This window comes from Thunnus albacares, chromosome 6 (genome assembly GCF_914725855.1).
Source record: "Thunnus albacares chromosome 6, fThuAlb1.1, whole genome shotgun sequence".
NCBI classification, from domain to species: Eukaryota; Metazoa; Chordata; class Actinopteri; order Scombriformes; family Scombridae; genus Thunnus; species Thunnus albacares.
Window position 1 is genome coordinate 28,361,000 of NC_058111.1, and position 26,693 is coordinate 28,387,692.

The window sequence follows — 26,693 nt, forward strand, 5'->3', positions numbered from 1 at the left end:
CACACACACACACACACACAGTCCTTCATAAGGCAGTGCATATGAAACTACGCATGAATGCACATATGAGCTTTGTTTTATCAAGTTGAAGACTATGTGTGTGTGTATGTGTGTGTGTGTGTGTGTGTGTGTGTGTGTGTGTGTTGCATGTTGGCTATAAAACCATCTGCCTAAATGAAGAATAACTTCTTTCTCTGCTGAGTGATGTATCATCTAATCTATTCAATAAATTACATTATTTTAAAACAGAATTAATTATTAATGTAATACACAAATACACAAACTGTTGTGAAGCACATAAGCGAAAATATATTTTAATTTGTTTTAATGAAACACAGTCATTTTAAAAAACAATTAATTTTAATGAATTACAATAACATGAATGTTGAGTTAATAAGAAGCTCACATCACTAGAAAGAAAAATTGCTTCATTAATAATCCATATTTGTGTAAAACTGCTGCTCTACATAATGTGTGTGCAACTCAAAATGGCCATGAACCTGCTTTTTATTACAGTCAGTGGTTGCTTTTCATAGAAGTATTAATTGCAAAACACCTTCTGGTTTTCAGTTATGGAAGTGAAACATTTTTAAGTGGTTTGATAATCGTCTGCGTATGCAAATGCAACTGAAATTACTCATCTTATTACAAGTGTATGAGTATGAGAACAGGTGTTAACTTGCTAAAACCCCAGACACTGGTCAAGGAGGGGGCTAAATGATGACAGTTAACACACACACACATGGGCGCACACACTCTTACACATACACACACAGAATGTACAGACCCCACCTGCTGCTGTCTGCAGTGGATTAGAGATCTGTCTACCCTCAGAAGACAGCAGGACACACACATGTATGCCGCAGGGGGTCTGCAGTCTGGGAAATTGATCAAGATGCTGGACAGACATTATTTACAGATACACCATGATGACACTGACACACGCTCTTCTGTCACACACACACTATGTCTGCAACCAGGACTATGCAGAGGCTGGAGAATGAACACACACAACCAGCATAACGTTTACAGACGCTGTGGCTTTATGACTAAAAATAGAGACTTTAAGCAAGATAAGTAAGGACAAATTTGTTTTCTCAACACATCTTTCAAACCCCTCAGCCTTGGAAATAACTAATGATTACAGGCTATTCTTAAGATGATCACTAAAATAATTGTTCATCCTTCTGGCAACCCATAAAAGCTGCACACTCCTGCTGCAAACTTGAAGTTAAATCTTTACTTTGAGTTGATAAAAGTTAGAAAGTCACCACTTATGGATATTAAAGTGTGCAGAACAAACATCTATGAAAAAGTTAACACGATTGCATTTTAGATTGGGGTTTTGTTCCCTAGATATAATTTAAGAAGGATGATTTTTCTCTGTGTGAACTTCAAATGGTTGATTTCTTATGTTGTCATCAAGGAGGATTAATTTTAGAACTATAAAAACACACAACTAAAAAAATATCATCAAAACTATGTAACTTTCCCCTCTGTAGGATGGTGGATCTTACAACACATTGAGTAATTTGTGCAAAACCTGGCAGTGCATCTCTCTCTACTGATCAATGCTTTTTAGTTTCTGTGTATATTTAACATATATAATAATAGAAGTGATATATAACAATATTTAGTTGATGTGAAATTGCACACAGCTAATGTTTTAGCTGTGCTAATGCTTTAATGGTGGAGTTAAGTGCCAGTAAACTAAATAGACGATCTAGTTTCTGTGTCTACAGAAGCAATAAATATAACTATATATAACCCTGTAGGTTATATACATGTATACTGTATGCTTATGTAGTTCATCATGATGTAAGCATCCACAGCCTGAGTTTATCTTTAGCCTAGACCCATGACAGACTGCTGTCAACCCAAATCCTACTAAATGGACACACACACGTGCTCTTGCACATATATTCCCTTTAGATAGACTAATGGCATGTAATGGTGCTCTAACAGCAGGTCCATTTAATGTAACCTGTGTGCAGAATGAGGCCTTCATTTCATATGGCCCATTGTTGGATGGAAGAGGAGTGCTGTGCAGAGAGACACATGGTCTGGCCCGGACTCACGCAGAGTAATCCTCACATCACTTTAATGAGGAGTTAACACACACTGACCTCAATATCACACATTGACACACACACACATGCCAGTATTTCCATATATATGTACACACAGGCAGCAGCAGTAATATAAAAAAATATATTTTTAAATCACAGAATAAAACCAAATTCATTTGCAAAATGACAGCAGCTGAATATTTTATCTTAAAAAATAATCTAAAACAGAAGCAACAGAACAGTGACAGCAAGACCCTCAGAAGACTCAGACTATAGGTCTGCCCCAACGCCCCTCCCATACCCCCCCTTCCCCATCTGCCTCTCTCTCTCTCTCTCTCTTCTTCCACTTATTTCTGCCCTGTTTTATCATTATGCTCCTCTACTCTTCCTTCCTTCTACCCCACCCCGCCTGTAACTTTCCGCCCAGTTTCCACCAGTAAAAATTTCAACCTCCACCACCAATGCCTCACAACAAACGCCACACGTCTTCCTCCTGGTCTATCTGTCTCTCAGCCCTCCATCACACACACACACACGCCACTGCGGCCCTCTCTATCAACGCCACTCCTTCCCCGTCCCATAATGCTCAATTACCTTATCAATAGTGATCGATCCAGCCACAGAACTGAAGGTCCTGCTCTCTGTCCCTGTGCAGCGAGCGCTAGGCTCTCTCCATCCACCCTTCCTCTGTCAATCTGGCCACAAACCCCTCTTTCCTCCCTTTATCCCGAGGTAAGATACTTACTTTTCAGATAAAGCATATTATGATAAATCGGCTGAACTCTGTGCGTGTGTGTGTGTGTGTGTGTATGTGTATGTGTGAGTGTGTAACTGTCACACACACAAAACACTATAAGCACACAGTGTGCACATAGACATACAAAAAATACGCTGTGTGTATCGAACAACATGATGTCAGAGGTACTTAACAGCTGGAAAAGTGTGTGTGTGTGTTTTTGTGCAGGGTTTGTGTGTGTGTGTGTATGTTTTGGATCTTTTGGGACGTGATGGTTTTTGGTCTATGCCATGCCATAAATTGCTCAGTAATGGACATATGGATGTAAATGATTCGTAATCTTTCCTCTTTACATGTTTTCACTGTCACAAACATCACACACACACACACAAAGAACCTGCATCAGATACAGACAACAAAGGCTGATCTACCAGCATGAAAAGATGCTATAAAAATTGTTTTCATTGTTCTTAAATTTCTGTAAAACACAATAGAAAAAGAAAAAACAAGGCCCATTTCATTTTGTGAGAAGGCTGGAAATACTCAGGAGAATGATGACTGTGGAGGCCATGAGTCACTCAAATTTACTTTCAATTCTAAATTTAAATCCTTTTTCATTATTTGTTCTTTTGCAGTGGTTGGACAATTTATTAAAAGAAACAGATGAAACATCCAGTATCACACAGATATGCAGGCTTGCACTGATCACAAAGAGGGTTTTTTTTTCTTCCTTTTTTACTGTAATTGTCTAGAATGAATGAGTTTGCTTTTGGCCTCTTAGTTCATTGCAGGATGCGTGGATACATGTTTGCTAATGAAATTGCATGAGAGAAATAACAGAGCATATGGGCAAATGTTCCCCAACAAAGTGGGATGGAAGTTAAGGTCAGCAAGGGGAATAAAAGAGTTTGGAGAAAATGAAAACTAAATGAAAATACAATGGCTGTGTTTGCCTTTGGGACGTGTATGCGTGCTTGTTTCAAAATGGGATGTTTATGAAATGCTGTGTGTGTGTCTGTGTGTGTCCGTGTGTGTGTAGGAGTATAGATTAGATGTACTAAGCCTCTTATGTGCTGGTTGTCCTTAATTTGCTTCAGCTCTGGGTCCTAGTGCGTCCAAACTACCAGCAGTCCTTCATCACAGAGTGATTTCAACACAAACAACCCAGACAACATCACATGTCATGCAACAATAAAATACATCGTCTTCATCTTAAAGAGCATTAATATATAGTACTTATCAGGCATGTATTGCCTATGTAATCATGTGTATACCTATATTAAAAAGAAACAACAAGATTAGAAATTTCAAACTAAATTACCAAAAACTGAATAAACAAGACAACTAATTTGCTCATTTCATGGTAAACAAACTACTTCCTTAACCCATGAAAAAAAAACATATTTGCAGAGTTGCTGGTAATATTTTGATCATCTACTGCAGGTGATACAAACCACAGATGTTATGAGAAAATCTCTGTTTTATATCATCCCCATAGAAACTTACAGTGTGTGTGTGTGTTATGTGCTTATTGTACATGGAGTGTGACTACACTATTAATATAGGAATTTAGAGTGTAATTTACTATGATATTTGCACAGTGGGCCTATCCCAAAATCCATTATTAATCACTTTAATTACAAGTGATTGGGCAATTAGTCCTACTGAAAATCTACAGGGTCTTATTCTTATCCTACAATGTAACAACTGAGCAAGTGTAGCAAGACACACATATTGAAATAAATGGAAAATTGTTAACTGGCATAAACAAACACCATGAAGGCCTCATGTCTATCCAAAATTAATTTAGTGGAATTTTCCCATGCTATTTTAATTGATTGGTTATTGATTAAGCTAACTTCACTGATTACAGCTTGTCCCTATCATTATCTTATTGTGTCTTCGTTTCTTCCACAGAAGCTAATGCTAACATAAAACAACTTAAAAGCCGTTTATTATAAAAGTTAAAAACACAGTTGATTAGTTGTAGTTTTTGATCCACTTAATTAAAATTGTATAAAACGGTCAATTACAATTGCAAATTTCATGAACATGTACGTTTAAATAGCCTGTAGAGGAAACATCTTCAACTCAACAGAAGAAGCGGGGAGCAGGAGCGTGAAGAGTGCGCGTGCACAACAGTGTTGCGCGCGCTCTGAGGCATATCTGAGGTCTCTTTCTATTCCCGCCGTTTTTTTTTTTTCTTTCTGTCACTCGGAGGTTTGCAGACATTATTGTCGCTGGACTCTGCTACCTGTCCTGCTGGCCCTAGTTTAACGCAACAACAACAACAACAACAAAACCGCAAAAGACAACAAACAAACAAAGCGTACCTGGATGTGAAGCAGGTGAGGCGTCCACTGGAGAGTGTATCCAAACGTCTACAGCAACACACACACACACACACACACACACAGGCCTCCTACACTGAAACAGCTACACACACTCACCTCAGCAGGTGAAGACATTTTATTTGAGATTCAGAAACGTTCAAACACGCCGGTAAAGTCTCTCTGTCGCTCTGTGTGTGTCTTTATATCTCCGCTTTGGCTTTACAGAGCTAGATAAACCCCTTATACAGTTTGGGCTGTAGCTACATGGGTCTATGTGTGTGTGTGTATGCGTGCGCGTGTGTGTGTGTGTGTGTGTGTGGATTTTAAACTATAAGAAATCCGATTCAATTAACAAGCGCAGAGAATCGGCTTTGGACACTGTGAAATTGTCTCGCCGCAGAGGATGGCACAGACCAAACCAGCCGAGAGAGAAGAGTCTGAAAACACACGCTGTCTGACAAAAAACCTCGAGGCCTCTGAGATAATACTGTGCAGAAATAACAAGACGGCAAAACTAAATCACTCGCAGTTACACCTCTCCTCAACTGTCCTATAGAGCTGTAGTCTACGTTGCAAACGAGGCTATATTTATGGGCTAAAGCCTATAATAAACTATACATAGCCTAACAAATATAACCTAATGTTCTTTCCTAAAATAAGTTTACCGCTTATTTTACATTTTATTTTTGGTGTGTATTGGCTGACTTGTTGCCTGTTTCATTTCAAAACGTAACATAATAAATGATTTGCCCCTAAGTAATTTGTTAGCTACATAAGTTTGATATCAAATAGCGTATTAATGCATTATGAATGCAGGCGGTACCAAGAAACTACATAAATCAGCAGACAAGCAATATTTTATTATTGTTATGTTATGTTATATTATGTTATGTTATGTTATGTTATGTTATGTTATGTTATTGTTATTATTCTTATTATTATTACTTTATTTGTATCGCACCTTTCATACAAAAAATGCAGCTCAAAGTGCTTTACAACAAAACAAATTACACGCACCAAGTGCTTCAAAAAAGATAAAATGAACATAAAAACATGTAAATGTAAATAAGATGGAAAACGAAACCCACTTGATAATAACAATAAACATAAGATATATCTCCTATTACTATTAGGCTATTTATTATTATTATTATTATTATTGACCGGTGGATGAATGGATGAATGGGCCGGAGGGAGCATGTTGGGGATCAGAAGGGGATTTAATAGCAGAACAACGCGGTCTTTGTGCTGCTTTTAATCCGGCCTGTACGGCCTTCTCCGCCTCTCGGTTGCTCTACCTCTGCCTCCACACTCCGGCAGAGTCGCCCGATTATTGTAGGAGGCCAATTTTGAAAATGGCTCATAACAATCAGGACAATATGAAAAGAATAAGAGAATAAGGTCATCAGGTTCATTTGGGTGCAATTTATCTCTTATTCACCGTCCTGTTTATGGTCGCCAAGTGCCTTTCCAATATGAACCGAACAAAGTTTTATACTGTTTCATAAATTTGTGCATATTTTTTTTTGATGATTTCGTCTTAAATATTAAATAAATCTGTAATCATTTCATAGTGGCTACATATGAATAAGTTTCTGCTGCTGCAATGACAAAAAGTTGCATTACAGACGTTTTAACAAATAAGACATAAAATAAACTGTGAAACTCAACAAAAATGCACAATTTTACGATACTCATCGTAAACATATATTTGGCACCACAGACCCAATATGAACATATAAAGATAATATGTGTATGTGTGCGCGCGCGTTTGCGTGAGCGCGTCCGAGAAAGAGAGAGAGAGGAAAAGAGAGAGAGAGAGAGAGAGAGAGAGAGAGAGAGAGAGAGAGAGAGAGAGAGAGAGAGAGGGAGGGCTCTGGGTGTCTACTTGGGTAAGAAGTTACTTCTAATTAGCCAGCCTCTTCTTGCTCGCCTCATTTGTCCATCCTGCATATCCACATCCTCTCCTGAGGAACCAGGGACCACCAGGGGCCCTTACACTTCTCAGAACCCATCAGACCGCAGACGACCGAACTCTTGTGGAACTGCTGCTTTTGGCACTTTTCGCCTGGCGACGTCGGTGCGCACCGCAATTACGCACGACTTGGATGGAGAAACAACATCGCAGGGTGTCGTTTAATTAGCTTTTATCGTCTTTTCATCTAGAGTCTTAATTCATAGACTTATGTCAAGTTGTTGTTGTCTTTCTTAACTGTACAGAGGAAGCGTAAAATACACTCCCGGGCTCTAAGGCTGCTGTGGTTTTACGCGTCAGGTTAAAACAGGTGTGTAGGCGCACTGCCGTCACTTGTGCAGTTAATAGAACCGCAGGTGTCTGGCTCGATAGTCAGAACAGCCGACAAAGATCGTGAAGGAAAGAGACAACAAGGAAAAATAAAAAACAACAACTTTGTGACAAACAACTCAGGGTGTAAGAAAAACTGAGAGGGAGGGAGTGACAGAAAAAAAACCGGATAGAGAGAGAGAGAGAGAGAGAGAGAGAGAGAGAGAGAGAGAAAGAGAGAGAGAGAGAGAGAGAGAGAGAGAGAGAGACACCCCCTGGAGACTAGCTAGGAGACCCGGCCCCCGGTCTGAGAGAAGAAGAGAGAGAGTGAGGGAGTGAGGGAGTGTTTTAAAGCCGGCAGGAGGCATGATGTCCTACATTAAGCAACCCCATTACGCCGTGAACGGGTTAACGCTGTCCGGCCCGGGCATGGATCTGCTCCACTCCGCCGCCGTTGGATATCCCAGTAAGTAATAGCTTTCTGACTCCTGACTGTGTGGGTTTTATATAAAGTCATACATGTACTGTCATTGTTGTTTCACGTTTAAAAAGTTAATTTTGAAATTCAGGACTTGGAAGAATTCCAGAAAATGAAATTATTTTTATTTGCTTAAACTGGTCATTGAAAAGGGAACGAATTTAATTGTATCTCTTCTCTTTCAATTCATCAGTTAATTTCTGCTTCATGAGTACTGTATGAATAGATGTCTGTGATTCTTCAGTCATCAGAACATGTGTTCACTTGACCTATAAATTCAGCGGATTATAGAGTCAAAAAACAATAAAAAATGTGTGTGAATGCAGACGCAGCCTGTTCTCACACAGACTTAACATCAAAACAGACTCCAATCTGTTGCTCTTAACATGTAACCTATTTACAAAGGGATGCTCATTGTGTTTTATTTTATGCCATAATGTTTCTTTTCATGAATGAACACTTCTTATATTGTTCGGTTGGGTTACATGGCCTGATCAGCATCTGTCATCCTTGAGAGGAGAGTTTGAATGATGATGCCGAAGTGTGGCAGTGATGACAGAAGGCCTGTTTGGCCTTTTTGTCTCACATTAAATTGATGTTTTAAGGCCACTTTTAAAATTCAAAATCTATGATATGAAGTCACTTTCGTTTCTTCACTTTGTATGTTTAGTTTCAAACAGATTTTTATTATAAAATATGAAAATTATAAGACCTTTTATTTTAATTTTAATCGAATCAATAAAAATCAATCATTTACAGACATTAATTAACTCAGCATCACATGTCCTCTTGTATATTACACTAGACATCAGCATGGGCTGATGAAAATTATCCACTAAAATTTATTTAACTTCATCTTATTTTGAAAGACCTGTTCTAAAGAGTAATATCTATAAAAAAATATGTTGTAGTTATAATTAATAAAAAGTAGAACTGAGGTGAAGTGAAGAAATAACAAAAGGCCTGTTTGTGTGCTGCAAACTCAAGAGAAATAACTAAATAATTTACTTGATTCACAAGCAATCATTGAGATTTACATTTATTTAATTTTGAGGTGCTATTTATTAAAATACCTTATACTGTAAATACAGTGTATTATACATTTTAATATTGTGCTATTTCCAATCTATCAGCCTGTTAAATTATATAATAATTTGCAAGGTTTTTATGTGTTAAATGTTTGTACCAACAGATAAATGATCTTTACAGCTGTAGGCCTTTTGGTAATGACATTTTGATGCAGAATCTTTTAAATACCAACATAAAAAGCAATGCAAGCATAATAATAATAATTATTATAATAATGTTTTTTTTCTTTGTAGATACCCCGCGTAAGCAGCGTCGGGAGCGCACCACCTTCACGCGTGCACAGCTGGATATCCTGGAAGCTCTGTTTGCCAAAACTCGCTACCCAGACATCTTCATGAGAGAGGAGGTGGCCCTCAAGATCAACCTGCCCGAGTCCCGAGTCCAGGTAACAGATTGCAAACTATTATACAGATTATTGTGTTAGTATATTACTATTTTTATTTAATTCTATTGTATAGCTGTGATTTTAGAAAGAAATGTCTGTGCATGTGTGAGAGAGAGACAGAGAGAGAGAGCAAAGGGGAAAAGAAGAGAGGTAGAAAGGGAAATAGTTCAAAATGTTGTTTTCCTTTACCAGTTAGATCATTTACTTTACACCAGTTGATTTAATAATGAAGTACTGACTTTATAATTGACCTCACACCTCTCTGATGCAACCCTGCCATCCTCTAGGTCTGGTTCAAGAATCGCCGTGCCAAGTGCCGCCAGCAGCAGCAGCAGAGCACAGGCCAGTCCAAACCACGGCCCCCTAAAAAGAAGGCATCTCCTGCTCGTGAGGCCAACGCTGAGGCCAGTGCCAACCCCACCAACGGACCCTACAGCCCTCCACCCCCTCCTCCAGGCACCGCCATCACCCCCAGTTCCAGCTCTGCTAGCGCCACGGTGTCCATCTGGAGCCCAGCCTCCATCTCTCCTCTGCCAGACCCCCTGTCTGCCTCCACCACCCCCTGCATGCAGCGCACCACCACCTACCCCATGACCTACACCCAGGCCCCAGCCTACAGCCAGAGCTACGCAGGCTCCTCGTCCTACTTCACTGGCCTGGACTGTAGCTCCTACCTGTCACCCATGCACCCGCAGCTGTCAGGAACTGGAGGCGCCCTGAGTCCCATCACAGCCTCCTCGATGGGTGGACCCCTCAGCCAGTCCCCTGCCTCGCTCTCCTCCCAAGGCTACACAGCTGCCTCGCTGGGCTTCGGAGCTGTCGACTGTCTAGACTACAAGGACCAAGCTGCCTGGAAGCTCAATTTCAATGCCACTGACTGTCTGGACTACAAAGACCAGAACTCCTGGAAGTTCCAGGTCTTGTAAATATCAAGATGTGGGGGGTCGGGAGGGAAGGGGATGGGGAGGATGTGAGGAATCGAATCAAAGTGGGTTGAATAACCCAAATTATTTTTGGTGTGTTTTAGAAGAAGGAAGAGAACTTGGGACACACAAATAAATTAATCATATCAGTTTAAGAACTAATGACATGAAATAATCTCTTCATATTTGTTGTTTCAGAAAAAATATGTGTGGAAGTAAACTGATCTGTTGATGCTTGGCTTGGTGATTGTAACAAAGAGATGAAAGTATAGTATTTCTAAAAATCAGGCTTGAAATTGCGAAATGGCCGAGGAAAACAATATGGCAATATCTGTGCAATAAGATCACATGAGTGAGAAAGAACAGCAGCTTTAATGCTGCAGCTCAGTGGATCAGAAGATTGAAATAGTTGTGATTTAAATACAGTACAAGAGAAAACAAAGGAGGCCACTTGGCACATGTTGAATGCATTAAATCAATTGCTGACTCAATAGTTAATTAATACGCATTTTGTACATTTGGTTCGATTGATAGAGCATAATTCAGAAACTTTTTAACTGGCCTTTACTTGTACCAAATTTGAAACAGTGCTTCTTTTTTTTTTATTGCCACAGCACAACAACAGTTGTACTTTCTGTAACCTATAAGTTATTTGCATCACTAATATAGACAGCCTTTAAATTGATCTAAAGTGTAGAATAACTGACGAGAGCCCAAGTTTAATTTCTTCCTTCTAGACATGTCTTGTATTTGATGTCATGTGTTTCTTTTATAAAGCTGCTTTTCATCAGCGAACTGACTCAAAAAGCTTTGAGCCAAACATTTCAATTCCCCTAAATAAGACACCTAAGAGATGTCTTTACAGGGTGGCCACTAGTTCACGTAAAAACTGTATAGCAGACAAGCTGATGATTCCCAGTAGCCTTGTGTGATACTGACCCTCTGCAGCCTGTGTGTGATACAAGCGGAGGGGGTAGAGTTAGTCACTGAAGTGACTGCAGTACAAACCTGTTGCCTTTGAGCATGGTTGAAATCATTAGCAGAATGGCTCATACATTGTTAGTTTAATAGGATCAACTCCAGACAATTTGGGCAACAATGGTCGCATTGTGGCTATTGGCAGCCGAGTACTTTTCCCCCCACTCCATCTCACAGTGTTTGCATGAGGTTAGCGGTTGACTGATTGTTGAAGCAGTTCTTGAATCTACAGATGACTTTATAATAAACTTTTTTTCTTTTTTTTGCTGATAAACTGCTCCAGTAAGGTATTTGATGGGAGAGAAGACTGCACCAGAGAAAGGGAAGGGACTGGGCCGCCACGCAGCCCCCCTTTGCACAGAGAGTTCGGTGCCTCTCTCAATTCCAACCTGTAAAGATGTGATGGGTACCACTATATGTGTTTGATGTATCGTTTGATTTCTTTTTTTGTATTAGACTTAAACATTACTATGTTTCTTTAAAAAAATGTGGATTCGTTAAAGTAAAAATTGTGGTAATTTGTTTTGAAGTTGATATTATTATCAGTATTATTACTATCATCATTAATATTATGTCTTCAGCTGACATGGATATTGCTAATATACTTTTTTGTCGTTCTTTTGTAAATATTAAAACGCAAAAATGCAATCATGTCTGGTATCAGCAATGTGTTGTTACACAGACGCTCCACCCAACAGAATCTCTCTCTTTCTTAATTTCTAGAAAACTGCCAACTTTTTATTTTTTTTCTGTTTGTATTTTTCTGGTTTCTGCTTCTTTTTTTCAAACTCAGGGGTTTATCCAATAAAAGTAGCAGTAATAGGATACAATGCTGTTTATGCTTCTTAATCATTTACTGTACTTTTATCTTTTGCATTATTATAATCTTCTCTGCTTTTTTTTCTGACATGAATGAATCTTCTTATTTTGTATATTTCATTTGTCTCCTGTGTTTGACCAGTCTCACCACTACCATGCTAGATAGCTATGATGTTTCTGAGACATTAAATGACTTCATTAAAACTCTGGTGTCATTGTGTTCTGTAAATCATTGGCATTGAATGTTCTTTGTTGTTTTCTTTCCGGCCTGACTCTGCTGATTTAAATGTCAGCAAAGAGCATCAAGGCAGGGCTACTGTATTCCTCTGACATGTGTTATCCCTCTATATCTCTGCCCTTAGGGCAGCAAGAGGAGAAAAAGGGAATGTCGGACATCCACAGAGGGGAGATTGGGAATCAGTTTCTGGGATCGTTCCACTAATCCATACAAGAGGTTGAGTGGGTATAGGGCAGAGATGAGAGGGAGCAGGGCAGAGGACAGAAAAGAGATTAGAACCAACCATAACACTGAGTCCCAACGCTCCGCCAGCACCAAACTCAAGTACGAGAGATGGGCAGATTTTTTTAGATTGCTGAATGTTACTGTGTGTTGCTGTCACTGATAGGTCAGAGGGTCAGCTCCACGGGGGTTGTGAAGTGCTCTGGATGAAAGGTTTTAGGGATGATATTTGCTCACAGTGTGTTGAGATCCGTGATACCTTGAAACAAGGGCCTTGAATCACAATGACATATACACTCAAGAGAAAAAACATGTTTTGCTCTCAATGATAAGTCCAACCCAACGTGTATTACCCTGTTGTCAACTGGTGCTGTTGTTTTTAGCCATGCTGGCGTTTTTGTCCAGACTGAAATATTTCACCAACTGCTGGATAGATTGCTATGAAATATGTATATTCATGATCCCCAGAAGATGAATCCTACTCCTACCACTATGAGGTTGTGATTTGTAGCTTTGAGTGAAATGTCTCAACAACTTGATTAACTAATGTCATTCTCTTTATCCTCAGCTGTACTTTTTGTTTAGTAAATGTTTAAAAAAAAATAACATGAGAAACATCAGCATGTTAACATATTAGCATGCTGACATTAACATTTAGCTCAAAGCAGTGCAGTGCCTCATTACATCTTCACAGAGGTGCTAGACTCTTGTTAATTAAAGTCTTTAAATTATGTGACTTTGTAATATGCAGTTAGTGGCAAAATTGTCCCTGGTGGAAAATGTACAATAACAAAACAAACTTAAATGAACTGAACTGACTTGATTTGGCTTTAAGTCAACATAAATCTTAACTTAAAAATTGCCAAAGAGTTGGAACAATCAGTGCAAAATTAGACAAGTCCGCAAAATAAAACAAATGCTATGTTTTCTTACCTACAGTGTATTCCTCCCCCTCTCTCTGTGTGTGGTCATGGTACAATGTAACATTATTCATTTTTTTTTAATAGGAGGCCTGCTTGCAGTTCCTGCAGCTCTTTTCTAAGTTCATCAACTCCTTAATATGTCACTTTGATACTCATGTTCCTCAAAGTTATCGTAGCCCATTTTCTGTCTTTTTTCTCTCTCTCCACTTTTTCAGGACGGTAGCATGCAAAAGGCACATCCCATATATGAATCAGGACCTAAATGTCCTAAATAAGCACTTTCAAAACAGCTTCTAAAGATATTTTATTGTTAACTTTGAAGAAAAAATACACACATTTGACTTGATGTTGAACCTGCACATCTTGCATGTCTAAGCGTGTTGCACATTGCACTCTACAAAATGCTAAATGGCAATAGTTACACAGTTAAATCAGACAGATTTTCAACGCTGAATGTTCTTACACTGTGGCAAAATGAGAATAACTTGGCTTTGTTGCACCTTACACCTCAGGCTGCTCAGTAACAGCGAGACTCACCTTCTAACTAGGATTTAGACTGAGAACACAGAGCTGGGTTCAAGCTCATGGTGACACAGCAACACTGGCCAGCCCAAAAGCTCATTAACAAAGTGCAGTAGACTATGGTCACTGACGGGCTCAGGCTCTAATGGTTGTCCCTTTACACAGGTTATTTGATATGCATCAAACAAAATTTTACACTTTACAATTTCATAGTGTCACTGATATTGTGAGTGGAGCTTCAATTCAAAGAGAATTGTATTCATAAAAACTGAATATATTGGAAGTTCATAACAGACAGATAGATGGACAGATAGATAGATAGATAGATAGATAGATAGATAGATAGATAGATAGATAGATAGATAGATAGATAGATAGATAGACCCCCTCCTGTGCTTTGCAGGCAGTGTGGCCCTGTAATCCCCCAGCAGCAGCATATGGACTCTGAAGCACAGAGACACAGACACAGATACACTCAGGACTTTGAAATATGATTCATTTCTTTCCTCTCTCTAATCCCCTACAAACAAGCTGGTGGCCGGCCTGCTCTGGAGGCACACTGTAATCATGCCACAGGCTGCCAGAGCTGACCAGCCTCTCCATCATCCCTCCCTCCCCACTTCCCTCCCCTCATCCCTTCCTCCCTTCTTCCTCCCTCCTGCCTGCCTGCAGTCCAATTTCCTCTTAATCGATTCCTAATCCCAACGCCGCCAAGCATACACGCGCCAAGCACACTCCCAAACACACACACACACACACACACACACACACACACACACACGCACACACACACACACACACACACACACACAGTATATGTACAGGAACACATTCACAGTCATCATTAAACACACACACACACACACACACACACAAGCAAACATACACACCCAAACAGACAGTCATGACCAAACACAGCTACAGACAAAAGTCATTTACGCAGACAATGGCACAGATACACACACATGCTTAACAAAAACTTATTTTTTGCTTTCATTAGAATAATATAAAATTAAAAAGAAATCCAGGATGTGTGTTTTGCAGAGATAAATTAGGATCATGTCGGCGTACAGGAGGAACATTTCGTACTGTTGTGTGGGACCAAGACAAAGACAGACCAGGTTACAGCAGCAGTTAAAAATACAATTTATAGCTTGGTTTTGTTTAATTAGCAGCAAGATCACAGATGTATTAGAACTTAATACAGTGCTCCAAGAGCTCTCTGTCTGTTATTGGAATAAATGTTCTATAACCCCAAAAATGTTTTTAAATTTCTTCATGGTTTTACAGTTACTGTTAGAGGCCACTATACTCCCAAATGGCTGCCCAGCTAGTATTGAGTACTGCGGGGTTTAAAAGTTCATTAGAGGAAAGTGTTAATAATCATGATTTTTGCATTAATAATTTTGCAGTCTACTTAGTATTGGGAATGGATTGTGGTTATAGTACACAAAGCACAGTCTGGGTGAGGCTTTCATCAAGTCAAACCAGGTTTATGTACGTATGTCAAAATCGCAAGCGAGTGCCAGAGAGTTTTATCATCTGCACAACATCCTCTGTCCTTAGACGTTGTTGCAGTAAGTAAGAGTCTGAAGCCATGCTAGCAGCTCTGTAAGGCTGCTCTTAGGCCTAACAATGCTTCAAGATAAACACTATAATCAGTATGCTAACATGCTCACAATGACAATGTTAACATGCTGCGATAAGCAGGTATAATGTTTAACATGTTCACCATCAGAGATTTGTGTGTTAGCATGCTAACATGATAACTAGTGTTAAAACACAAAGTGCAGCTGCAGCTGAGGCTGATGGGAATGTTCCCAAATCTATGGTCATAAACCAAAGTATTGGAGAAATTTAAATCTTGACATGATAATGGCACTAGAAGGGAAGTCAAAGGAGCACCAAAACTGTTAATATTAATCCTAAAAGGGACCAAATTTTATTCCAATTGTATTCTAATCCATCCGTTGTTGAGACATCTCACTGAAAACTAATCTCATGGTGACACTAGAGGAAAAGTCATGGCGTTAGCATTCTTGTCCAGGAACCATGAAAATAACATTTTTGTCCCAAACCCTTCCTGTAGATGTTGAGATATTTCACTGGATGAAGTGAAACCTTTGACGTGCTGGTAGCAGTAGAAGAAATGTCAGAAGATCACCAGTCAGTAGGATTCATCCTATCAGCAGCATGGATACCTGTATGGCAGCACATCCAATAGTTTTAGAAATATTTCAGTCTAAACCAAAGTGTTGGGCCGAACAACTGAGTTATAGACAAGACATTGACATTTTCTTGTGCCACTAAAAAACCTGAGAAAGTTAAACTAAAAAAAAGTCGCAGTATTAAAATTACAATATAGAGACACAGAATTACAATATACAACATGAAACTACAAGGTTGCACAGTTACAGAGCTACATGTAGTAGGGATTCTCAGTTATAATGCCGCTTTCAATATTTCTAGGTTAATAAGAATAAACTTTTTGCAACAAAATGATTCTAATTTTTGTTAGAATAAGTACGTTTAAGTGGTCTTTTATCCACACCAGCTGTTAAAACACTAACTGTTCCCCAACATTAAAACCACTTTTAAAATCTGTAAAAAAAAAAAAACAAACAAAAAAAAATCAAAAACTGAAGGTATCCCGTGCACAGCAGTGCCTCTATCCTGGGTGGCAGCTGGAGCAGCCTAAACCACAGCAAACCAAGCAATCTGTCTACCTTTACATCTGTGTCATATATAAGTCTGTAATATACGGCTATCATCGAATTGTCACAAAATTGATAAAGTATAAAAACAATAATAATTTGCGTTAAGTCATTAAATAAGATTTGTAATCATGCATTAATGCTGCTAAATCACACAGTGCTGCAGTGTAAGTAGGTGTGAGTGATCTGCAGCTAGTGGCTGTAACAGGATCAGTATTACAGTATGAATGGATCAACCAGCTACTGTCAACCTCAGCATACACTTCTGCTAAGGGCTTTACTGCAGATTACAACTTAACACCTAGTTAATATCTCTAATAGTAAAAGTCAGAGTTTAGAGCCACAGATTAATGATATGTTGGACTGAAACAGTTAGATTATGGGAGTGCTTGGCGTTGGGTGCTAATTGGAATGTTGCTGACTGAATTTGCTGATATCTGAGGCAACAGGTGGAATGTTTTAGTGTGTGTACATCAGTGGGTTATACTTCTCTTTGATTGACCACTTTGAAAACCTCTGCCAGTTTTTCCTACTTCCTGGGGCCTTGCTCAGTAGTAGTTACTACAAACATCATCTGCAAGGAAAACTTGTCAAAATGATTTAAACTGGCAATGAACCTTTATCACCCTAAACCTCCAATCATAGGCTCCGTTCCATTTTTTCTTCTGCATCTAAACTCTTTTCTGTCTCCTCTGTATCCTCCTGTTTCCGCCGTCACTTCACGTGTTCCCTCCTTCATGCCACCTTCCCTCATCCGCCCCTTCCTTCGTGCCACCTCTCCCAGAGTGCCCCCTCGTTCCCTCCGCTCCACCTCTCCTTGCAGTTTGTTATTCTTGCTGATCTAATTTAGAGAATGTCCCAAATCCTCTTAGTGTCCTGCTCCCTCAGCGCAACACTAAGTGAATTAGACAGGATTACTGTCTCCCTCTTCCTCCTCCTCCTCCTCCTCCTTCTCGTCGTCCTCCTCTTCCTCCACTATTTCTTCTTCTTCTCTGTGCTGTCACTCTCTCCTCATCATCCCACTTCCCCTATCTCTCCACTTCTATGTCCATCTTTCTCTGGACATTTCTCTTTTCATCGGCAGGATTAAAGCCTTTCCAGATGACAAATTGGTTCCAATGTTCCCTGGTGACAGATGCTCTCGGAGGCCCAGTGCATCATGGGACATAAAGTATCGTTAATTAAACTTTGACCTCTTGCAGATAACACAGATGAAGTCCACTCAACATCAGCATGTACAACCAGTGCAGAGAGATGAATAGTTTCAGTGATATTTCTTGTGTAACACAAGTTTCATTTATGCCATCTTTCTGTCCTTTGATCCAGCCAGAGTTTCATATATTCACTTCTTTTTTTTACTACTTTCTACTTTCACATTAAACAAAAATACCAAAGGTGAGTGCTAACCACTTTCCACCAAAAGGAGCAATGCCAAAAACATGCTTCCTTTGCTTGTGTGACTGTATCTGTCCTTGGTGTGACAGCAGGCCGCAGGAACCCCGGGCCCAGTCAGGCCATTCAGTTCCCTGCCAGTGTGATGTAGAATAATCTGTAGTCTGGCTCTCACAGGTTCACCCTGAACTCTGCCGTGCCTCTACAGGGTCAATGTGAGATCCCTAGTGTCCACCAGGACTGAAACACTGTGATGTAATTTAATTGTGTCTGATTTTCTTTTCTTGTTTCTTTCTTTCTTATAGAAATCTGTTCTGGATGGCGTGTTGCTATCAAGGATATATAAACATATTAGAGTATTGTCGAGTAGTAACTGTTATACTGACCACAAAACTCTTTCTTTCTGTTATCCCCCTTTTTTAAAAATAAATAGCAATACAAGAACACCAGATGTAACCCTCTGAGGGAGAAAAAGTAAAATATGGAGACAGAAAACTATGCATGAGATTAGATGAGGTGAAATAGTAAAAGATAAGAGTAAATGAAAGTAGATGAAAGGGTTTGTTAATATATACAGAGAAGAGGGATCTAGAAGTAGATATGTGTTGGCACATGTTCATTCACTGATCAGATCTATTTGGTCTATTTAGATCAGTGATTCACAAGACTCCCGAGATGATGACAGGATAGAAGAAAGCATATTTCCACCACATGAAAATAATTTTGTTGGACTTTTCTCTGATCTTTTCCATTTTTCTACTGAACTACTGAATAATTTACCTCTGCGGGTATCTAAAAGTAGAGGGGTCACAAGTAGCCTACAGTACCAATCAAAAGTCTGGACACACTTTCTCATTGAAGGGACTGGGAAGGTGTGTCCAAACTTTTGCTTGGTACTGTAGATATTAACAAGCTGGTTAGAAAACATTGATTTAGATCCTATTTGTTATCTGTGCATTATTTTTCCATGCTAACTTTGAAATACCTACTGGAATTAATTCACACCATCCACTGTTATTACCTTACATCACTCAGTTTTTTTGTTTCCTAATTCCTACAGAACAAACTAACAAATGACTTTTTTTCACATTTTGTGTGTATTTGCGCTTGGAATCTTTGTTTATGTCATTGATTGTACTTTAGTATGTATTGACAAATGTGGCCATTCAAAATTTAAATTGCTACCATTACTGATACTTTAAAGCAGAGACACTTTGCATTTTCCAGCTGTGCATTTAACATATGGAATAATGTGGCGGTAACTTTAATGTAATTAAATAATAATAATAATAATAATAATAATAATAATAATAATAATAATAATAATAATAATAATAATAATAATAATAATAATAATACATTTTTATTTATAGAGTGCCTTTCAGGGTACTCAAAGACACTTTAAGTTAATGTGATGATAGAAAACAACACACTAAAATATATATAACACACAACATTAATTACAAATTAAAAGCAGTTCTGAAAAGGTGAACTGCAGTATTAAGTTCTCAAATTCATCCATGACATGAACTTGGAAAACATGAGCCTATAAGACATATTGTTTTAAAGTGTAGCTGTTGACTTCATTAGCCTTTCAACATAGTCAGACAGCCAAATTAACATTTTTGTTTTTACAGAAATATGAATGGGAATATTTTACTTACTAGCACAACATTTATGGATAATGAACACAGTTGAAGATTTTAGGCAAATATACAGTATGTTATAATATTTAAAAAAAAAAAAAAAAGAGGTACTTTCCACATTTACATTGCAGGATACTGAAACTAAATAGAAAACTATATGGAGTATTTTGTATTCTCGCTCTGTTATTGGCAACAAACAGACCTACAGTACAGCCTGTGAGTTCCTGCCTGAACTTTTCAACTTTGCCCATCTCTCCACTACATTTATGTCCCCTGCTGTTTTTTTTATCTGACTTACTGCATGGTGAATACATCTTGATCTTCTGGAAAATGATTTTTCCAAATGTATTATTCTTACAGAGCTTTACTGTGTCAACAAACACACTGTACTTCATTTAGAGCATCAGACATGACACCAAGACCTTTGCATTGTTCAATCCCCCTTTTAGTGTAAACCCCTGCATATCTCCATCCCCCTGCTCTGCCTTCCTGCGCTTCCTCCTCTTTCTTTGTTTCAATCTCTCCCCATCTCCCATCTCTCTTTTTCTTCTCTCTCATTCTCTTCCTCTCTTCATCTGTGGGCCATCTGAACGCCCCCCTTCCCACTTCTCCTCCCTCACTTTCAGTAATTCCAGCGTTGCCTCTCTCGATTGCTCGCTCACCCTAATCCAGCTCTGACCTCAATCCCGTGATGTAACGGATCATGTGATGCGGGGAGAAAGAGAGGGAGAAACAGAAAAGAGAAGAGAGGAGAGAGAGAAACGTAAAGTGGGGAAACATGGTCTAATCCTCAATGCTGGAGCCACAGACCAATCACAAACTGATGGGGTGGGGTGGGGGTCAGGGGGTGTCTCCATTAAGTTACAAAATATTAGTCACACACATACACACACAAACGCACAGAAACACACACACACACGGCAACATATGAGCACAAACACACACGCCCCTTCTGGAAACAACAAGTCAACATGTTTGTTTCATCTCTGTGACTCAGTGGCTATTTACATGCCAGTTTGTCTTCATACTGCCAACAACAAACACAACCAGTCTGTTTATGACTGATACACAGCCTCACACTCACAAATATTTACTGTGTGTGACTATATGAATATATGCATTTCTATTTTTTTGTACACAAACCACAGATCTATGTACCATACCATGGGTATCAAAGTTAAAATTTGTTTTATATCTCACATAATTTGCTAATCTAACTCTACAGATTTACATTATTTATGGCTTTATGTCAAAATATCGTAACACTTGATATAAGACTACATAATATACTGTATATTCTAAAATGTGACTAAATTGTATGGAAGCCCATTTCTGCCACTTAAAAACAAATATCTCATAATTATGGCATAGTGTTTAAAAAAGACTTAATAATAAAAAATAAATCATAACTGGTGGATTTTTTCCAAGTGTCAGAAATGAACTTGAAGTTAAAAAAAAACAAACAAAAAAAACAAGTAAACAAAAACAACAAAAAGTATGAATTCACATACATTCCTAGTTTGTCATATATAACAGAAAATGTTTTACTTTCTTTCAGCCTATACCTATAATGTGCTTTTTTACAAATGTAACCAGCTGAAATGTATTTTGCTCTGTCAAACACAAACAATAAGATAAAAATGTCATCACTTTAATATTTTTGCTTTTTTTCCCACTGTACTTGTTTTTTCCTGTTTCAGGGCCTTTTCTGCCACCATCACTGCTTAGATCTTAGACTCACCATTTAAATAAATGTTTGTTGTAGTGTGTCATTTTGATATGAATTATATTTTGTGAACAAAGGGGGGGAAACACTTTTTTGCATACTGTTTAGTGTATTTACCTGTGTTTTTGCCAGTACTGTGTGTGTCATGTAATGCCAGTAATGGTCATTAGGGGGAGGTGTAGAGAAAAATAACCCAGCATAGTGACAGACAGTGTGTGTGTCCGCGGAGACTCGTGTATGTCCTCCTCTCCCTCCCCTCTTGCTTCTGGTAGCAGTGTGACTAGGGAAGCACATGGCCTGCGAGACACAGGCTGGAACACACACACAAACACACACACACACACACACACACACACACACACACACACACACACACACACACACACACACGCTAGTACAACCCAATAACACAACTCACAGCCACAAACAGCAAAAAAGACTGAGCTTTGGAGTCAGTGAAATGAAAGTAAATCCAGTGATGTCACACAGATGCAAACACTATATTTATATAAACATGAGAATTTGACATTTTATTCAAAGCATTTCTGGAAAAGCATGTGTTGAGGTTTTGACCGTTTTGATGTTGCCTCAGGGCCCTGACACCATGAGCCATTTTGTGGCCTTTGTTGAGGGTCTTTTGTTGAATTCCAAGAATATAACAAAATTCTCACAAAAACAGGTGAAAAAGGTTCATAGTGGCCTGAAAAAGAAAAATCTGGAAAATTTTGCAGTGTGTTCACCAGCCACTAATAGAAGACCTGAGTCAACTAGAGGAAACACATCCTATAAACAGTCTTGGTGGTGCGGCCTAGCCTAACCATAAGTCTCAGATACTTCTTATTTCTCTCTCTGGCTAGCCACCCTTGTGGAAAACTAGAAACTCACCCTTATGCCCTGCTCCAAACACTGAGACAAAAAATTTGACAAACAAATTATTCTGCGTAAAAGGGTGAGAGGGTTGCTTATATTGCTGAACCCACTAAATAACAGCCAACTATGCAGCACTTTGCTGCTTTCGCCATTTTTTTAGGTCACTGTTTAGGTTTACCAGCATCATATAGCCAGTATGGTTGAGTCTTTCTGTTCTCACCAACGCCGCATGAAAAACTGAAAGTTTCAAGCAGACAAGCTGTGGCAGGCCACTAACCACCCAGACAAAAACAGGGCTAAAAGGAGCGAATATTGGATTTATATTCATCAGAAGCACAAGCTCTATGTCTGCAGAATGCGTAGCCTAAGCCTAACATGTTAGCCATAAGAACCGTATCTTTATAGATCCCTCTACTTTTCTTGGCAAGACACGGTCTACTCTACCACTGATTGGCTCGCACTCATTGCCTTTGTTGGTTGGGTTGGTTAGGTTTAGGCATGAGGAGTGAGATTGGTTGGGTTGCCAAGAAAAGCAGTGGGATCCATAATAACGCATAAGAACCAGAAAAGCTGATAGTATCGACTGTTTCTGTGAGTGTTCTTCTGAGTCATTCTGCATCATAATAGTCAAAATACACTTGTTGCAGAATTTGCCATCTTAATCTAGGGAAATAAAACTTTATATGATATTCTGTTACTAAACTCACTGTATTTCCAACCCGTATTTTTCTTCTTATAAAACAGCATGTAGAACCATGTTTCATTAACAGCTACAGGCCTTGTTAAACAGTGTGTGTAGCTGTACTGAACCCTGCTGTGTTGCTAGTTGTCTACCAGGCTGTGCTAATGGCTGGACACGGTTAATCCCTGGGAGCAATTCCCGACTCCCTCCACACCCCCACCCTCAGGTTCCCCAGACCCCCCACCCGCTCTGTCCCTTTGTGCACTAGTACACTACAATAATCTCAGTGGTGGTGTGCTCATCTAGTCTGAACCCACTCACCCCCTGCCCCCTCCCTGTTCCCGCCTATCACTACCACAATCTCCATCTCCCTCCGATCATCCTACCTGGACCCCATTTTGTAACTTTTTGAAAAAGACGATCTGACTGTCAAGATCACGTCATGCAGTGACTGGTCATGTTTGCAGATGTGTAAAAGTAAGGCAGAGTTTGAACTTTTCTATCAAGCCCTTAGTTTTAAAGCCTTCACAGAACTGCCTCTGTTACATTGTATGTACAATCAAGTGCAACACCATGAATTCTTTTGAGGAGAAATCCTTATTTGTACGATTTATTTCGTCTCTCTATGCTCCACCTCATATGACCTTGTTTGTTTCAATCGTACCCCAGCCTTGAGTTTGCCAATTTTTGTAACTTTCTGAAACAGAAGATTCAACAATCATGCCCAATTCACCCATCCTTCAACTTCTCCCTTTCTTTATTCAAGTTTTTCATTTTGCCTTTGTGTGTGGCCTTTCAGAACAACTATAAACACTTTTGACTGAACTCATTTGTTCCAAGCATAGTGGGGCCTTTATTTTCCAGTTGCCTATACTTGGGGGGATGTTTCTGACCATACTAACTCTGTAGTGGAAGGTTTTCACTGTGTCTTAAGGAAGTTGTTCTGATATTTGGGATAGTGATGCACACTTTCAGACGGTCTCTCCTTGACAGCATCCCTAGTGTTGTACTCAGTAGTTCACATGAAAAGTGACACAGATAGTGGTGTAAAGAATGGAGAAAGAGAGCTTGACAGGGTCAAACTCTGCTTACTCTCACACCCACACACAGTTGGTCAATTACTGCACAAAGTGGGCATGAATGTCGCATTGCTAGTGTCAGAAAGCTACTGAAATTGTCAGACACAGCCCCCCTATATTCCAACGTTGGGAATGTGTTGGGGGAAGAAGTTTCTGAAGTTGTACGACTATACGCCAAGCAGTTCTAATGAAGGATACTGGCAACTTAACTGTATATGGAATATAGTTCCAGCTTCTTTTCCCACATGAAATCAACAATTGCTGGAAGATTTACAGGTTAAGGTGCATTTGGGGCAGTGGCTCTACAATCCACCTGTCTGTAAGTGTCTATCTCTGTTTCTCTACCCAACTGTACTCATGAAGTCTTTCTGGAACTCCTCATTCCTCTGGAGTTTCCTGTTAAATATACAACCCCCCATCAATGCACCCACCCTATACATCTGTCCCTCTTCTTTCTTCCCCTTCTGTCCCTCTCTACTTTATTTCTGTAAGCCCTACTCCCTCCTTCCCACACACACACACACACACACACACACACACACACACTGTACCAGTTGTGTACTAATCTGAGGGTCGGCCTCTCAACCTGCCCCCCCGCAATTCCCCCACCTTCTCCCAACACACACACACACACACATACACACATATCTCTCTTCCTCAACATCCATCCACCTCTCCCCTCCACCCAATCTCTCCATCTCTCCTCACCCTCAGGCATGCTCCACCCGCTGTCCCCCCCACCCCCTCCACCAATCCCAGCACTGTGTTAATCTGGTGCTGGTCTGACGGTCAGCACTTTGAGCGGCAGACAGACAGATTGGCTGTAATCCCCTGAGTGCCACAGATGGAGCGCCACTACGCAGACCTTGGGGAAGGTGAATGCACAGTTGTGCGCGTGCGCACACACGCGCACACACACGGACATAGATATACAATTAGAAAAAAAAAACTATGCACATACTCCTTTAGATGTAGGGACATGTATAGTCCATTATATGCTCAGCAGTTAGAGCACTGTGCTGCTTCTGACTGGTCACATCATCATACTGCCACATGATGCTCCTCCACTGTAAAATCACACTGTATGCCATGTTTCTGATGAAATAAGCTCCAGATGTACAGATCAGAAAAGACGAGAGGTTTATGTTGTAATTAGAAGTATAGTGGCAAATAAAAAAGTAAGTTTTGATCTCCAGGTTGTAATGTTATCTTACTCAAAACTTGGTGGAAAAGATATTTTCATTTTGTCCTAACAATGTAAGAAAATGCAGTCATCATAATTCATAATTTTTCAGACCTCTTTAAAACAACAAAGACCTAACTCTTGATCCAAAGAAACAGTTCTTTGATATCCTGCCATGTAATCCTAAAGTTAGATTAGCTAATGGTTAGCTGTTCTTTCTTCTTTTAATCCAAAGAATGAAATAATATAATTTAAGGCATTTGAGACAGGACTAGGAGAGAAGAATATTTGCTAATAATTCAATGCTTTTCTTATTAGATGCCATTATAATTTAACATTGTAACACATATATGATGGATATTATTGTATTGATGATTTGAACCATGCATGCAAAGTGACATCAATTTTAAAATCACTTTTCTGGATGGCCTTCACCCTGACTGTGGTTTGATTGTGTCTGTATGTGTGTGTATATGTACAGTATGTGTGTATGTGTGTGTGTGTGTGTGTGTGTGTGTGTGAACATACCTCCGTAGCTGTGATGCCCATTCAAAACAACAGGATTAAAGGCTGGTGTTTGATTAGATGTTTGTTTGTCTATGTGTGTTTCACTGTAATGAGTATGACTGAGGCCACGGTGACATGGGTGAATGTGTGTGTTTGTGTTTTTTTTCATTGTAATGAATATGGCTGAGGGCATGGCTTTATCCCTTTTAATCAAGGAAGTAGAAGGATGAAATGAAACACTAATGAGGGGAATGATGTCAACCCAGAAAGGGATATTAATTGTAATGCCAGAGTCTCTTATGTGCGTGTGTGAAATCATCCAGCAAAAACAGGAAAGTGGGAATTAAAAGAAGTCACTTCTAGGCCGTATTTTAAAATCAAACAAAAATGTGTAAAGGCTACGATGCCTCTTAGAATTTGACTTAAAATAATTTAAAGACTGAGGTCAGAGGGATGTGAATAATACATGTGTATGTTAGTGTGTTTGGCTGTCTAAGGAGAAAAGTGAGGCTACAAATATGCATATTTCAGACATAAACATATTATAGGACTGACTACATAGTTGCATACATTCAAATTAAACCAAAATATTATTCATCTATTATTTATCTAATACACATAAGTAATATCCTGCTTCACTCCAAGCTTTAAACACACTGTAATGTCAGCAGGAAGTCCACTCTTGAGTTGATTTTACCAACACAAACAAGGTGTCTTACTGCCATCTAGTGGTACAACTGCCGGCAGTGTGAAATGAGGGCATTATGGAGGCCACAGAAGATAGACTTGAGTTTTTTAGAATACTTTTTCTAGAAGTATGGGTCATCTTCCCCTTAGGCCCTTTGACTGTAGCATAAAGCATCTTGTGTTTTGATGATGTAAGAGTGGTTGTTCC

The 26,693-nt window shown here is 39.3% G+C and overlaps 1 protein-coding gene across 1 annotated transcript; it reads left to right on the top strand.

Annotated features, from left to right (window-relative positions):
- Positions 1 to 6,280: 6,280 nt before the first annotated feature.
- LOC122983364 (homeobox protein otx5-like) lies at positions 6,281 to 12,298 on the top strand. Its single transcript, XM_044353064.1, has 3 exons — positions 6,281 to 7,888; positions 9,223 to 9,374; positions 9,662 to 12,298. Exons 1-3 carry the CDS (start codon positions 7,789 to 7,791, stop codon positions 10,298 to 10,300), a joined length of 891 nt encoding a protein of 296 aa, XP_044208999.1. The 5' UTR covers positions 6,281 to 7,788; the 3' UTR covers positions 10,301 to 12,298.
- The last annotated feature ends 14,395 nt before the right edge of the window (positions 12,299 to 26,693 follow it).

Excerpts from the sequence above, each read along its gene's own strand:
- LOC122983364 (XM_044353064.1), top strand. The coding sequence starts at position 7,789 with ATGATGTCCTACATTAAGCAACCCCATTACGCCGTGAACGGGTTAACG. Across the intron at positions 7,889-9,222 it reads CGCCGCCGTTGGATATCCCA|ATACCCCGCGTAAGCAGCGT; the intron begins GTAAGTAATAGC and ends TTTTCTTTGTAG. Across the intron at positions 9,375-9,661 it reads TGCCCGAGTCCCGAGTCCAG|GTCTGGTTCAAGAATCGCCG; the intron begins GTAACAGATTGC and ends GCCATCCTCTAG.